Source organism: Kogia breviceps, chromosome 5 (genome assembly GCF_026419965.1).
Source record: "Kogia breviceps isolate mKogBre1 chromosome 5, mKogBre1 haplotype 1, whole genome shotgun sequence".
Classification (NCBI taxonomy): domain Eukaryota; kingdom Metazoa; phylum Chordata; class Mammalia; order Artiodactyla; family Physeteridae; genus Kogia; species Kogia breviceps.
Window position 1 is genome coordinate 30,878,753 of NC_081314.1, and position 16,978 is coordinate 30,895,730.

General features: G+C 45.2%; 1 protein-coding gene across 3 annotated transcripts in view; it reads left to right on the forward strand.

Moving 5' to 3' along the window:
* The first annotated feature begins 7,309 nt into the window (after positions 1 to 7,309).
* Positions 7,310 to 16,978, forward strand: part of PLCL2 (phospholipase C like 2) — a 194,243-nt gene continuing 184,574 nt past the window's right edge. Inside the window, exon 1 of one of the 3 annotated variants that reach the window (XM_067033828.1) lies at positions 7,310 to 7,697. In XM_067033828.1, the coding sequence (XP_066889929.1) occupies positions 7,371 to 7,697 (327 nt within the window). In that variant the 5' untranslated portion in view covers positions 7,310 to 7,370. The remainder of the gene's footprint in view (positions 7,698 to 16,978) is intronic. The other 2 variants (XM_067033827.1, XM_059065026.2) reach the window with 2 other exon arrangements.

A 16,978-nucleotide genomic window follows, 5' to 3' on the forward strand; every position in this document is an offset into this window, starting at 1 on the left:
GAATAAAACATACTCATACTCAGCATATCCAAAGAAAGAGACCTTACAAAATAAGAAAGAATTTTATAGGGATATGAGGGACAAAGATGGATTTTCAAAAAAGGTGTATTAAACTCAACACATTTATTGAGGAGCTATTATGTGTCAGGTTCTGGGCGGGTGCAGAGTTTGAAGGTGAATCCTATATACTGTCAAACTCTGACAAGCTCAGTTAGTATGGAGAAAAGACTTGTAAGGTGTCCTCCATTGAACTCTATCTTATATGGGGAAGAGACTCATAAATAATTACAATATAGTGTAATCAGGGCTGGAGTAGAGTTATGTGCTACTTTAAGAGCCAGGAATAGCAGCATACTATGTCTTCTGGAGTCAGGAGCATCCTAGCAAAGGAGGAAACATTTGTGTTTTCTTGAAGGATACCTTTAAGTTCGTCCAATGGAGGGAGGGAAACAGGAATTCTAAACCTAGTAAACACCATGAGCAAACACACAGAGGGTGAGAATGCACAGCCTTTTCAGGGAAGTAGTCATTGTGACTAGTATAGAGGGGGCATATCTGGCTAGGAAATGATACTGGAAGGGAAGCTGAGGTCCAGGTTATTATGCACCATGAGTGCCTGTTAAGGAGAATGAAATTTGTCTTGAATTGGGAACTGTTGGAGACTTTCAGGTTGAGAAGTGATCCCCCCAGGGACAATTCTGAGGGTGGTTTGAGAACTAGATTGAAGCTGGGAGGGACCAGAGTTGGGCAGGGTTAGGAGGCTACTGCAACAGTCCAAGCCAAGTGTGATGAGACAGTAAACCAGGCCACTCTGGTGGAAATGGTTTGAGAGACCTTTCTAGGTTGATTCACACGTTTAACTATTCCTTAACAGTTACCTGGAACAGGGGGATGCAAGGAGTTGAAGCCGATGCCAAGTTCTTCAGGAAGGCTGCTGTGTTGGTAGTGTACCACAGAAAGAAATGTGGAGTACAGGAGAACAGATGTGTGGAGTACAGATTCAGTGACTTAAACCTAAGGCATGTTGAATGTGAGATTCCCGGGGCACAATCAGGCCCAGAATCTCAGTAGGGAAAGAGAGAGTTTCAATGATATAAGGAGAGTTGGCATATCAACTGTTTCACAAAGGTCAAGAAAGATGAAGATTAAAAAGTAGCCATTGAGTTTGTTAATTAGTATGTCAACCATGACCTTTGGGAGGGCACTTTCATTAGAAGAGGAAGGAAACCAGTTACAATAGGCTGGTAACTGAAAATGTGGGGGGAAGGCATTTATATTTATAGGTAGAAGAAAAGCAGCTAATGGAGAGAGAAATGGATGAAGAGATGGACTAAACAAGCTAGGAAAGGTGGAAGAACAGCCCCAGTCCTGACAGGTTTGTGAAAGAGAGAGAAACTGCATCTTTGCCTCAGGGTTTTACCTTTTCTCCCAGAATCTCACCCATGGTGGCTTCAGCCATCACACTGGCTGTGGGTGTGAGGGAAGGGGCTCCTCTTTCTTTTACAGGACATCTGTCTCTTTATCCACAATGGTATAGCTGGGAGGAGCTGTAATACCTAGCCCCTCGTCACTGGCAGCTTGGGGGAATACACCACAAGAGCCAGGCAATGTCCCTCTCCTCACAGCCCACAGGTCTGGCCTTAGGAGGTTTCTGATGAAGTCAGCTCCTTCCCCTCCTGGCTCCTGGTGGCCCTGCTCTCCTGCTAGCTGCCCTGGAGCACCCATGAAAACTTGAGATGCCAGGTCCAAGAGCAGGTAGACCAGAAGGATGGAAGCATTTCTTCTCTCATTGGTCTAAGGCTGCTTTCCAAACCCTTGATTCTTGTTCTTACTTGATTGACATTGAGACTGGCCACTCCTTCAGGGAAGACCCCACTCCACCTTTTACCCAAAGGAGGGTTACAAAACCCTTTGGTTCCCCCGCCCCCCAAAAAACAATCACATCAGAAGAGTCCAATAATCATACAATCATTCATAGATGGTTTCTGATGTGAGGTTAGCCTAAGCCACAGTAGTGGTTGGTTAGGTAAGGATAAATGGGATGGAGGAAAAGTTAAAGCAGTTTATTTCTTGATGTACTGATATTTTATTGTCTCCGTGAAATAGAACCATAGGACTATTGCTAAGATGGAGGGGCAGTGGGTTCGTTGGGATTTGGAGAGGAAGAGTTTGGAAAATGGAAATTTGAGCCAGTTAGCAAAGGGTAATAGATTGTTTTAAGAGCACCAAAGTTCCCGCTGATCCCAGAAATGATACATCTGTCCATTCAGCAGAGCTATGATTTTTTTTTTTTTCTCCAGCAGAGTGGCAGCCTGGGACATGTCGGAAGAAACTCATGGTTGGATTCATGCAAAGTATAGATTGGCAAAGTATAGAAGGGCCTGGGCTGCTGGTGCGAATGTGGTTGAAAGTCTTGGTCATGAGGTCCAGGCTGGGTAGGGGAAAAGTACAGACAGGAGTGCTGATGGACTGAGAGAGTTGGGTGGGGTGAGAGAAGTACAGGTCTTGCTGAGGCTGGCAGGTACATCTGGGGGAAGTAAGGGAATGGGACTGATGAAAGGGCAGAGTTGTTGGCTAGACAATAGGTTCCTGACTTTCAGATTTCAGACATAAAATAGTTCCGGGGCTGGGATGTGCGAGAGGTTAGATGAAGGGAAGTAGGTTGGGAGCCATCCATCCCACGTTGGGATGCAGAAAATGATGTAGTCATCAGATTTCTTGCACTCCAGAAAAGAAATCTGTTCTTGAAACTCAGATTGATGAGGCCCAAATAAATACCAGATTTGGGAGGCATTTGCTACGCTTTGCTTATCATGCAGTTAGGAGCTAGGGTAGGAAAGAATAAGCCTCTCTGTAGACCTTATAAAGGAACAATCCGTGGAGACCTCACTTTGTGGGTGTCCTTCTCTTAATAGAATGCACCAACACAATATCAAGTTTTATATTCTAGATTTTTGGCTTCTCTGAAAGAACAAGATGATCCAGGCAGCACGGGGCCAGGATTTCCTTTCTGCAGCAGTAAGATTCCTCAGCAGGTTATCTGAGTCCCCACCACTCTGTATTGCTGCCTCACACCTGGCTGTTCATCGTGTCTTTCTTAGAATTAGGAGGGAAGTGAAATATTTCTTATAACCAAGTCACTTTCAAAAATTGGAAAACCAAAGATGAATCAGGAAGAGTATTCCTCTGTATTTGATATGCAAACATGCCACTGTCGAAAACTATAAATTGTGATGCTATTAGGAAACAAATCCTTCCAGCTGTACTCATTACATTATCCACCCGGCTCCTATAGGCATTTGAGTTTGCAGTGACTCCTGTAATAAAATAATAGTGGAAGTACAATCAAATACATGAGAGTTTATAAAAGTGGTGTGATAAGCAATAGTAATTTTTAGAGCAAATCATATTGTTACTTTTGCTAATAGAATGATCTTACTGAATCTCTGGTAATTAATTGATTTCCTCAAAGTGCTACCTAACGCCTGAGAGCCACTGAGCCACTGAGAACAATTTAATGAATTCACGCAGTGGTTCCTCAGTGGCTGGAAATCGTCGATGTAATTCTCTGAGCGCCTAACTTCTCGGCATCTATATACACGTGTAAGGTAGATCCAAGGAAAATGGGTGAAGGATCTTTAGTGTCAGAGGAGAAGAAGAATATGAAAATGAAAGCTTTTGGCAGGTCTAACTTGCCTCACGGGTGCCCAGGAAGAAAGAGAACTGCTACATATTTCTTGTTGAGGCTCATGATAAAATATACATAATCCAACCCTTAGGAGCATGATAGATTAAAATCAACATCTAGGATTAACCTAGGAAGCAAATGGGTAGCCAGTGTGGACCAGTACATTGATATAATCTGGTATTTCCTTAAAGCATTTTGGTCTTCTACTTTCTGCTCTAGTTAGCGCTCACTTTAAACATGGGGAACAGGCGAATATGAAGCCTCAGAGGTTGTACTGCATCTTGAAAGAAATACAGAAATAAAATGAGATGGACGTCTGAGAAATGGAAATTGTCATCACACACTGAGGGAAAAAATAATTTGAAGGCCAAGTGTTCAGTGAGTCAGAAAAATTTAGAGAGTTGTAATGTTAGAGGCTGCAAACTGGAAACTAGATATGAATTCATAACCTACAAGGATATCAATGACGGCAAGAAGTCGGTAAAAGCATCAGTGTTATTTTGGGAGGCTGCAGGAAGCTTATTATGGACCAGGGAGCCTGAATAGCTCATGTTCGAGGCACCGTATGCAGAATGAGCATTTTATTAATGTCTTGCCTATCTCTTATTGCCCAACTCTGAAAATTCAACTGAAGGAACCACTAGACAGTATTTGCTGAGGGATGACTATGATATTTTGGCCCTTTTTCTAAGTCAAACTTCTATGAATTTTACAATGCCGTGAAAACACTTCAGCAAGAATTTTGGCAAAATATTCACAATTTCTTCAATAACACTGTTCACGGAATAGGAGAAATGGAAAGCAATCACTTAGTAACTGCGGAGAAACAAGCAGGAAGGAGGAGGAACAACTGCTTACTGTGCTGCTTGTGATGAAAAAAGTCTGAGTTTAGCTATTAAAAAAGCCTGCTGGGGGCTGAGCACTGCACATGTCAGAGGCACATGCCGCTTCCTGTCACTATACAGGAGAGATGGTACCTACAGCCTGGCTGTTTGTGTGATGCAGAAGTACAGCTATAACATCTGCAGGCATCTGACCTGTGGGAGACAAGCACTTAGGGTGATAAAAAGGAAACTGGCACAGGCCTTGGGCTTCTGGCATCGTTAGTCACAGGTCTGCCAAGATGCTTTGGGAAACATTTTAATTTAAATGCCAAGTGTATTTCAACGAAGACTCCCTGGTTTGACCTGTTGGGAGTCCAGAGGGAGATGGATAGGTGCTCATTTTGGAAGGCATTAGGAGAATTAGATGCTGGTTTTATAAAAAAAGCATCCTGGAGGTTTAAATCTCTATATGTCCCCACTCACCCTAGGAAAGTCATGGTACAAGCTGCAGGATATATGACTCTCATAGCTTATTACTAGTGATTGGTAAATGCAGGAAAAGGCAGAAATATCTCCAGGCGTTTATTAAAATATCAAAATTAGAGGACTTTAAGGATAAAGGCCTAGCTAGCATTCTTCCTTTCCTCCCCACGGCATAGTCACTGGCTACTATGACTATAAATTTGATAAGGCCTGATTTGAATTATTTGAATACATTCTCCTGCAAAGATATCACAAGACAGAAAAAAAATTGAACCAAACTAGAAAAAGAAAGGAAGAAAGAAAGAAAAGGAAGAAAGGAAGGAAGGAAGGAAGGGAGGAAGGGAGGAAGGGAGAGACAGGAAGGAAGGAAGAAAGGAGGGATGGGACTGAATAAAATATTAGAACATTGTTGTCCATCGATGTGAAAATATGTCTGTTAGCATGTAGGCCCAGGTTGGCAAGAGATGGATAAAAGCTTGTCTGATGGGTTACAAAAACATGAATCCAGAGATCAGAAGAATTAAAACACCCCGAGAATAACACAAAGGTATTTGAAGTTGCTTCAGAGGCAAGGGCGGGTATGTATATGTATGTAAAGCTCGTTTCCTCTGAGGCTGCTTGGCAGTTTGCTACAACATCATGCTGATGAAAGCAGGGTCTTTAAGTTCACCCCCCAGCGGACTGTCAGTTTCTCCTTCGCGCCCTGCGGGAAGCGCATTCCCGGAAAGGGAAACACACTAGTTGGAGAAGAGCTGGGGTGCTAGAGAAGGGCTGGAAGCTGGAGCCGGGGAGCCTGGGATGGAGAGGTGGGTGGGGCCAGGCTGGGTGCGGCCTCGGGTACCAAGATGCGGAGATGGGGCCACGTCTGGCTCCAAGGGTGGAAAGCCAGGGAAAGTATTTGCTCGGGGGAGCGATATGATCAGGATTTTTAGGCTGGTCACTCTACCTGAAGCATTGGGGGAGGGAGGAAGGAGGAAGGAGGAAGAACCAGAGGTACCGGCTGCAGTGATCCAAGTAGGATCCTGCCCCAAAAGATGAGCCAGACCTAGGGCGCGGTCTGTAGAGGGCTGGACCCGCTGGCGGCGGGACACTGGCGGAAGGACACTGGGTGGGAGGGACGATGGTGATAAATCCCTGGAGGACGACTCAGAGGGCTCAGAACAAGCTCTAACGAGGTCTTCTGCTTCTCACCTCTCGCCGCCCCCCTCACCCCGCCCCAGCATCCTTGCAACCAGTTGAATCAATTCACAGATTCACAGTTCAGGAGCCCAAAGGAACGGAATTAGCTTCTGTATGTGAAGTGGGTCTGACCCACGAGGGGAGCCCAGAGGGGAACGTCCGGAGGGCCTCCTCCGGAGCTGGGCGGGAGCGGAACGAGTCCCGCGCGCGGGGCGGGGTAGGATGGGGCGCAGCGGCGGAGCCCAGAGCCCGGGACCATCGTGCGGCCCACGGCCTGCGCTGTCTTTGCTCCTCGGGGCGCCGGCGGGTGACTGGAAGTTGCCAAATCTCTAGGGAGGCGGGGAGCCTCCCGGAACCCGCCGCCGGCGCCCGTCGCCGTCCACTGGGTAGCGAGGTTCCTGCGGCCCGATGAGCCGGCCCAGCGGGAGCAGCCGCGACGGCGGCGACCACGAGCGGGAGCCGGGTGGCCCGCGGCGGCAGGGGAGGGTCCCTGCGGCCTGTAGGGGGCAGCGCCGAGCCCGGGAGGGGACGGCGGCGGCGGGGTGGGCGAGTCCCGGCCGCCCTGCCCTCCGTGCGCTTACCCGGCGCCGCCGGCTTCGGCGGGGACCCGGGGGTACGTGGCGGGCCCGGCGCGCGACAGCCCCTGGGGAGTTGGAATCCGGGGAGACCCCGGCGTCGCCACCCGCCCGCCCGGGGCCGCGAGAGCCTCGGGAGGCGCCTCCGCGTGGCCGGGGAGCGTCTGGGCGCCCGCCGCTTCCCCGAGCCCGAGCGGGACGCCCGGTGCCCGCGCAGTGGGCGCCCTGAGCCCCGCGGCGGGCGCCCCGTTCCCCCGGGGAGGGCGCCCCGTTCCGGCGCCCCCCGCCGCGCGGTATTTGTGGCGCCCGCGGCGGCGCGTGTGCCGGGCGTGTTTCCCTCCCTGGTGCCGGGCCCCGGCCCCGCCGCCGCGCTGACTGTGTCTCTCTTCTCCCCCTGCAGGAATCTTCCGAGAATCCTGCTGCCGCGACTCTAACCGTGAGCGAGGAGAGCTCGAAACCAACAGCACATCTAAATTTAAAAAAAAAAAAAAAAAAAAAAGGCGGAAGAAGCGGCCGAGGCGGCGGCGGGAGGAGGAGAGGAGGAGGGGCCGCGCGGCCCGAGGCGGCGGGGACGCGGGGACGCGGGGACGCGGCTTTGTGCTGGCGGGTCGCGGGGCGCCCATGGCGGAGTGCGGCCGGGGGGGCGCCGCCGGCGGGGCCCTGCCCACCTCCCCGGGCCCGGTCCTCGCGGCCAAGGGCGCCCTGAGAGCCGGGGCCGGAGAAGGCGGCGGCGGCGGAGGGCGCCTCGGCCACGGGCGGGCGCGCTATGACAGCGCCGGGGTTTCCAACGGAGACTGCAGCCTCGGCGTGTCCGCGGACGAAGCCCAGGCCAGCCCCGCCAGGGGCCCCCGCGGCGCCGCGCTCGCCCCGACCCCCGGCCCGGCCGCCTGCCCCCTCCCCCGGGAGAGCAAGCCGGGCGGCCTGCCCCGCAGGAGCAGCATCATCAAGGTAGGTGGGAGAGGGGCACCCTCGTCCGGCCCCCGCCGTCCGCCGCGGCTCTTTCCCAGAGAGGGGAGTAGTGGTGGCAGGAGGGGGGTGTACGAGGAGCCCCCTGCTAACGGGAACCAGGGGTGCGCTGGTGCTTGGAGTGGTTGAGCGGGGATTGGGTGCATATGGCATTTGGGAAGAATGGAGAGGTGGTCCTGAATGTGCAGGGAGCTGTGCTCAGACATCCCCCGCGGAACTTAGGGATGTCACCTCTCCCAGGACTGGCCTGGAATGTTGGCCTGTACCTGCTTGGCAGGGCACGCTCTCCTGTGGTAGCCTCGGCTGGTAACAGACTCCCTGCAAGGTTTCCATTGTATGTTAAAAACAGTTATCATGTGAAAACATGTTCTTAAAAATCCCAGGCAGTGAACAGGGATTATTTAATAGGTTTCTTCTGATTGCTCTATAGTTGCCTCTTGCAAACGGTTGGACTCAGAGGGTGCAAAAAATCCCAGGTCACTCAACCTCACGGAGAAATGGAGTAGGTTTCTGAACATAAATGCCCATTTCGGCTTTCTTAGGGTCAGAGGCGCTGAGAGATTACAGTCCTGCACGGTTTAATCTTTTCCTTGCTGCAGTAGGCAGGCCTCCAGCTCTGTGGAAGTTCTTTTGGGCAGTTTGCTTGGTTTTGCTATCTTTTGCCTGGGGTTATTTAGCAAAAGGAAGTCAGCGATTGTTTTGTGCATTTTAAACTCCAGGAGTAATATAAGGAACTCCTGAGTTTGTGGTGGTTTCGTTCTAATATTACATTTTGGTCTGCAGTGCAAACATATTTCTCCTGACATGAAGTGAAAAAAAAAATTGATGAGCTAAGAAGAGCAGAGCCTTAGGAAGGGCTAGCTCCTTCTGCTCAAGCTTGGAACAAATGTGAAAATGTTGCTGTCTGAAGATGAGAGGTCACCAGGACAGTGAGCAGCAAAGCACCCTGACACGGCTGTCCCCACCTTCCTGTGGCAGATCATCAGTGGGAGAGGGAGAGCAGAATGGGCCCCAGTGAAGAGAATTGGCACTGGTGGTATCTGAAATTTAATTGGACCTACAGAAACCTTCTGAGTAGCATGTAGTGTCTGATGGTATTATCAGCCTCTGCAGTTACCTAGTGAAATATACAACCTTGCTACTGTATGTAACAGGCAGTTGTGAAACTGTTTTTCGCTTTGTCATGTGTTGGCCCAGTTTATGTCTGAGCAAGGGCACAGCTGGAGGGCTTAAAGATCAAGTGTATTAACTATCTGCAGCAGGCGCTTAGAGTTTAACTAAGGAAAGCAAAAGAGGTTTTTGCTGCATACCTAACCTAGCTTTTAGTGACTTAACGTTTTCTTCTACTCTGTCGCTTATGTTGCCATGGAAGTTGCTTTCAACCGTGCGTGCGTGGTACTCAGTTCCCATTGACAGAGTTATGTGTCATAACTGTTTTTATTGGTTACTAGATATTTGTGGTGATTTTGCACTGCGGTGTTAATGAAATCTGTCGTAAAAATTCCAGAGAAGATACAAGCTGACCATATTTTAACTCCTCTCCCTTAATTTTTTTGAAAGGCCTGTTTTTGCACTTAAAAAAAAAAATTCCGATTTAATTGTTGTCTACATGTGGTTCACAGTGTAACTTATTTAATTACAACAGCATCTGTTTTAATTTTGCATTCATGGGAGGTTAGGAAGAAGGATGGTTTGCCAACATTTCTGACATGTGGAATTGAGAACTTGTTGGTAGATATCATTGCTTCATTGAAGATGCTAGAAGCACATGGGGAAATGATTAATAATTCAGAAATCACTGGAATTTTGAAACTTTCCCAGATATCTTCATCATTTTTCTTCTTTCTAATGAAGGCAGTTGGTCCCTTGTTTGCAGTTGTATCCCCAGATATACATTGTGAGGAATGTAGTAGGGGTTCAGTAGGTTGCTTCCTGAATGAATGGACAAATGATAAGAATGTACATGTTTTCTCTAAGTTCTTTTAATTTTTAAAATGGCTCATTGGGATTTACCAGTCTCATATCTTATTTATTGTCTTGTATCTCCTAAGATGACTTGACTCCTTTTCCTTGCCTCTATTTTCAATGTGCATTTTCTTAATCACCCTTTAAAACTATGGAAATAGTGTTGAAAGCTGATCAAGCCTGGATTTTAGGGAAGGAGTATGCTATATTTAAATAGGTAATTACTTGGTATTTACTCCCTTTCAGTTGGCGTCTTGAGGGATCAAGATTTTAGAAATTTAGTGTGGCATTTTCTAAAGACATGACAGCATCAAGTTAATAATGTAATAGAATAAAGAGATCTTTAACTTTAATACCAACTTTCATAAAGCAGCAAATAGTGCACAGGTATTTTTGTCACACGAATGGCAGAATTACATTTCACTTTTGTTAAAATATAATAAACAGCTTAGCAGGAGCCCATGTGAAAAAGCAGTGGTGACATCTTTCTTTGGTTTCTTTTGAATAAAGGGATGAATGCAGTCAGGTGATGGAAGGGGAGAGGCAGGAATAGATTAGTGAGCATGGTGATGATGGGGGACTTGAAGGCATGGCACGGGGAGTGCATGCTTACTAAGGATCAGAGGCTGGTGTTCATGGGGTTGCATTAGTTGCAGTGTCCGACTATGCCTGTTTCCTAGTTCATTACAGTCTTGACCTTCCTCTTAGGTGCGGATCCCCAAATCAGAGAGAAAAATAACAGCAGAAGTGGGATAAACAGTGGGCAAAGAAGGGGAACTATTGCTGAGGTGCAGGACGTGCAGAAATCCACTGTAGGCTGACTGGAATGTTATTCCTTATTTAAAATTATTTCTTTGGAACTCCATCTGTTTTGTAAATGTGGTGTTGAGTAAGAAATTGTAAATTGTAAAACTGCATTTTCTGCCAAAATAGATGCACAGATCCATACTAAAAGAGCTCCTTGGTTATGGTAAGAGTGTCGATGGAAATTCAGGGTGAGCAGCCTGGTAGGACCCTTCTAAGTACCTTGAGAAGAAAAATAAATCATGGAACTCATCACCAGACTTTTCTACTTTTCCTTAGCTTATTGAAAATAGTGTTACACTTTTTAGCTTATTCTCAAAGGCCTGTTACTAGATTTTTAGGGGAGAAGCCATTATGTTTGTCATCTTCAGTAATCTAGTAAACGAAAACATCACTTTCATTTTCTCTTTCCATATTTCATTTCATCACACCATTCAATACAGTCCACACTTTATTTTGAAACAGTTAACTTGGTTAGCTGTTCAGATGGCATTCAGTTTTTACAAATAGCTCCATCCTTTAATTCAGGAGCTTGGTCTAAAAATATGAAGTAACATTTTAAGCCTTAGATTTCTTTTTAAGTTTTGAAATAAATGAAGTTAAAATGTCTATTAGTTTGGATGGTTTACTTTAGTCAAAGCTAATTAAATATTTTGGATGGTACATTAAGAGAGGTGATTTAATTTGCATAAAATAAAATTCACTCCTGTTGGTGTCTGCTTCTATGGAATTTGACAAACACATGTAAGTAATGTAACCACTACCACAACCAAGATCTAGAACAATTCTATCATCTCAAGAAATTCTCCAAGTCTCTTTGCAGCCTTCCCTGACCCCTATCCCCAGACCATAACAACTATTGATTTGGGTATTTTAAAAAAGTAAGTTGGAAGTATAGCCATTGTACTATTTTGGTATTTAAAAGTAATGACAGCACTTATTAAGCACTTACTGTGTGCAAAACACATGAAAAGTGTTTAACTTGATTCTGTGACCTGGTCTTGCACCAACCATGGAGGCTGAAGAAAACCCCAAGTTCAGAGGGGTTAACTGCTTGTCCAGGGTGCTGGAGCTGGTTGTTGTACCCCGCTTGGACACTCCACTGACCCCCACATTACACTGGCAGTGTTAATATTTTTGTATACTTAAGGAAGCATTGGTGGTTTGGAACACCAGATTTGGTTTTCCCCTTTAAATGCAGGGGATACTGAAGGGATAAAAAGAATCTCAATTTCTTCTGGCAGAAGAAGTTGGCAGATAGCTAGGCAGCTGTCTAGTCACCTGTTATTGCTGCCTGACCAGAGACTCTGGCTTCACTGGGACCAAAGGTTTGACCTTGTCCAAGGTGGCAGCCCTTAGTTTTCTTAAGATCACTGTTGTCCTTATTATAGTATCACGGTGTATAGGGGAAATGCTTTTACTAACTTTCCGCCAACATAGATTCCCTATGTCTTGATGCTGAGCACCGCATCATGGGGAACTAGCAGGCTTTTCACATCTATTATGAATATTTAAACAAAATAATTAAAATGTAAATTATGGTGTAAATAAAGTAGACTCTTTGCAGGCCAAAGCTGGGCTGTATTTATCAGTTCTGCACAGAAAGCAAACACTCAATAACCATTTTCTGAATTTTATCTTAAGACTAATATCTGCATTTGACTTTAGACTTTTTTTTCTGAATGGGGGCTCGGGGGAGACAGCTGTACACCCCGCAAACCTGTGGGCATATCATGAATATTCAACCAACAGTAACTGGATCACAGAGTGAATTTGTCTGGTTAAACAGGCAGCCTTGGTCATTTAGGTCAGAAAACTCTGGTAGCCAATCAGCAAGTCTCCACTTGGCTTTGTACTGATGCATGTGAGGGAGTCCAGGCTTGATAACTGCTGCAAGGCGGGTGCAGGGCCATGGGTCTCAGCTACTCAGAGAGCTTTCGTCACACTTCAGAGTTCAGTTTCAGAAGTCATTAGGGGGTGTTCATTTTCAGACCCTAAAAATTACTTACCCCTTTTGCTTCTTCCCTTCCCTGTCTTCCAACCTCCCCTCCAAACAGTTATGCTTGACTTGTGGTGCTTTTCACCAGGTCCAGATAGACAACTGACAGGAAATTGTTTATTATTATTTTTAAAATTGCCTATCTTGGCCTCTCGAGTTAGTTTCTTAGAATGCTCTCTCCCAGTATCTGTTCAGTTCCTTTTATAGTTCTGTGTGCTCTGTAAGGGGTCTAAACCACACTGTTCTTTTTTGCTTTTGCTTTTTTTAATGCTTAAGTTCCCCGAGCCTCAGAATTCAGAAAAATAGGGCAGTGCTACTATCTGCAGCCTAAATGCAGGTATAAATGAATTGTGAATATTCACGTTTTCCCTTCAGACTCTATTTTATACATGTGTTCGAAAATAGATGCTCTGTTCCTTATTAATGCTAAATTTTGTCTGTCATTACTTGCTTGTCTATCAGACCTCCAGATTACTTTAGCTACTTACTTTTTATTTCAAATTAATGGATTCTATAGTACAGGGGATATTCATATATTTTTACCAGTGGGCCACAGGATCTGAAAGTGTGCAAGCTGCCTGGCCAGCTTATCTCTGCTGTTGATAATGGTGAATTGAGAGGGTCGTACCCAGCATGGGTGTCAGTAGTGACTCAGACAAGTCAGAACCCCCAGGGGGGTTTCAGTGGGACCTATGTTCCTTGTGGCAGAATAATCCCATAGCTTTAGGGGGCTCAGAGCATACAATGACTTACATTGAGCTTTTGCAACAATTTTGTGAGTGGGCCAGCCTTCTGGCAGGATGCCTGGCGCCTACCTGTCTCTGAAGGGCAGAGGAGGGCAGGTGAGGCTCTCCTGGCCGCGAGTGCTTGGTCACGTGGCGGGGGATTAGGTAAAACTTGTTCTAGGTAGTAATCTCAGCTGGGCTGTACAGGCAGACCACCTTTATTGTGGTTCGCTTTATTGCGCTTCACAGATAGTGCGCTTTTTACAAATTGAAGGTCTCTGGCAACCCCGCGTTGAGCAAGTCTGTTGGCGCCATTTTTCTAACCGCATTTGCTCACTTCGTGTCTCTGTGTCACATTTTGGTAATTTTCGCAGTATTTCAAAAATATTTCCTTGTTATTATGTTTGTGATGGTGATTTGTGATCAGGGATCTTTAATGTTACTATTGTAATCATTTAGGGGCACCACGAACCGTGCCCATGTCAGACGGTGAACTTAATTGATAAATTTTGTGTATGTTCTGACTGCTGTCGCCTCCCTGTTGCCTGAGACACAATAATGTTGAAATTTGGCCAGTTAATAGCCCTGCAATGGCCTCTAAGTGTTCAAGTGAAAGGAAGTCACACATCTCTCATTGTAGTTTTTTTTTTCTCATTTTAAGTCAGAAGCTAGAAATGATTAAGCTTAGTGAGGAAGGCATGTCAAAAGCCCAGTTAGGCTGAAAGCTAGGTCTCTTGTGCCAAACAGTTAGCCAAGTTCTGGATACAAAGGAAAAGTTCTTGAAGGAAATTAAAAGTGCTGCCCCAGTGAACACACCAATGGTAAGAAAGCTAAACAGCCTTATTGCTGATGTGAAGAAAGTCTGAGTGGTCCGGAGAGACGATCAGACCAGCCACCACATTCCCTTAAACCAAAGCCTAGTCCAGAGCAAGCCCGTAACTCTCTTCAGTTCTGTGAAGGCTGAGAGAGGCAAGGAAGCTGCAGAAGAAAAGTTTGAAGCTTAGCAGAGGTTGGTTCATGAGGTTTAAGGAAAGAAGCCATCTCTGTGACATCAGAGTGCAAGGTGAAGCAGCGAGTGCTGGTGAAGAAGCTGCAGCAAGTTATCCAGAAGATCTAGGTAAGGTAATTCATGAAGATGGCTACACTAAACAGAAGATTTTCAATGTGGATGAAACAGCCTTCTATTGGAAGAAGATGCCATCTAGGACTTTCATAGCTAGAGAGGAGAAGTCAATGACTGGCTTCAAAGCTTCAAATGAAAGGCTAACTCTCTGGTTAGAGGCTAATGCAGCCGGTTACTTGAAGCTGAGGTCAATGTTCATTTACCATTCTGAAAATCCTAGGACCCTTAAGAATTATGCTGAGTCTACTCTGCCTGTGCTCTGTAAATGGAACAACAAAGCTTGGATGACGGCACATCTGCTTGCGACATGGTTTACTGAATATTTTAAGCCCACTTTTGAGACCTATTGCTCAGAAAAAGAAGATTCCTTTCAAAATATGACTGTTCAATGACAATGCACCTGGTCACCCAAGGACTCTGAGGGAGATGCACAATGAGATACATGTTGTTTTCATGCCTGCCAACACAACATCCATTCTGCAGCCCACGGACCAAGGTATAATTTCGACTTATTATTTAAGAAATATATTTCGTAAGGCCATATAGATGCCATAGAGAGTGATCCCGCTGATGGGTCTGGGCAAACTCAATTGAAAACTGTCTGGAAAGGATTCACCATTCTAGATGCCATGAAGAACATTCATGATTCATGGGAAGAGGTCAAAATATCAACGTTAACAGGAGTTTGGAAGAAGTTGATTCCAACCCTCATGGATGTCTTTGAGGGGTTCAAGACTTCAGTGGCGGAAGTAATTGCAGATGTGGTAGAAACAGCAAGAGAAGGAGAATTAGACGTGGTGCCTGGAGATATGGCTGAATTGCTGCAATTCCATGATAAAACTTGAATGGATGAGGAGTTGCTTCTTATGGATGAGTAGAGAAAGTGGTTTCTTGAGATGGGATCTGCTCCTGGTGAAGATGCTGTGAAGCTTGTTGAAATGACAAAGGATTCAGAATATTACATAATCTTAGTTGATAAAGCAGTGGCAGGCTTTGAGAGGATTGTCTTCAATTTTGAAAGAAGTTCTACTATGGGTAAAATACTGTCAAATAGCACTGCATGCTACAGAGAAATCGTTCATGAAAGGAAGAGTCAGTTGATGGGGCAGACTTCATTGCTGGCTTATTTTAAGAAACTGCCAGTCACCCCCGCCCTCAGCAGCCACCACCCTGATCGGTTGGCAGCCATCAACATCGAGGCAAGATCCTCCACCAGCAAGAAGATTACAACTCACTGAAGGCTCAGACGATGGTTAGCTTTTTCTTCTTCAACCAATAAAGTATTTTAAAATGAAGGTATGTATATTGCTTTTTTAGACACAATGCTTTTGCCCACTTAGTAGACTACAGTATAGTATAAACACAACTTTTATATGCACAGGGAGCCAAAAAATTCATGTGATTCTCTTTATTGCGATATTTGCTTTATCGAGGCAGTCTGGAGCAAACCGGCAGTATCTCTGAGGTGTGCCTGTACGGTGGGGTCTTGGTCTGTCCTCAGGACACACGTTGCATGTCTGGATTATTCAGGGGCAAGAATACTGGTGGGAAAACTAGAGGGTGTGAAGTTCGGTGCTTGGATCAGATTCTGGCTCCCTCTCTTCCTTCCTTTTGACCTTGGGCAAGATATTTAAGTCTGTGTGTCTAGTTAACCCATCTATAAAACAAGAGATAATGAAATCTCCCTCATAACATTGTCATGGAGATTAAATGAGATGATGTGTGTGGAATATTCAGAACAGTGTGTGGCCTATAGTAAATACTCAATAAGCCATCCCTAGTATGTTTAGTTTCTCTAATTTAGAGTTGATCCTGAGATGAGCAGACTCATTTAGCTTCATTTGAATTGGAGATCACTAACACTGCCATCCCCATTTTGAAAGTCTTGTCTTTTGAGACAGAAAGAATGTACCCAGATAAGTTTCTCAGACTTATTCTGAAGATGCTTCACGAATGATTTTTGTTCTGGTGCCTTTCTAAATCTGATGCGTCAGTACAACTGAGCTCATATCTTAATAGCCCCACTTCAATAATCAGAGGGCACTGGACATTAGTTTTATTGCACCAGGCACCCATATGTCTTGGTTTGCCCAGCATAGTCCGGATTTACCCTGGACAAAACCAGGGTTTTGTCCTCTCCACTCTCCTTTGATGGATTTCAAAGCTTTTCAGGAGGAAATCATTTCCCATTTTTGTTTCTTTTTAACAAAATTTGATTTACACTTTTTAGGGTCCTGGAGGGTGAAGCAGATAATAGTAACAATTTGTTTTCAGGTGAGTTTTTTCTGATAGTATTTATCCCTACTATTGTTTTGGAATTGTCAAATAATATAAATTATTTATATATAATAATTATATAAATTATATATAAAATATTATATAAGGATATTTATATAATTTATATAAATTATAAAATTATAGAATATGTTTATGCCTTCACACATTACTATGAGTTCAGTATTGAGGTATCTTCTTGGAGTATGCTAAATATACGGATTTGGAAATAGCAGATATCACCACCCCAGAAAACAGGCAGCTGGATTTAAAAGTGATTAATCATGTAGATTCATGGGAGTTTTAGAACGGAAAGAGATCATGCAAAATTCTTTTGTAGTTATAGAGAGGCAAGGCCATACTGATCAGTACA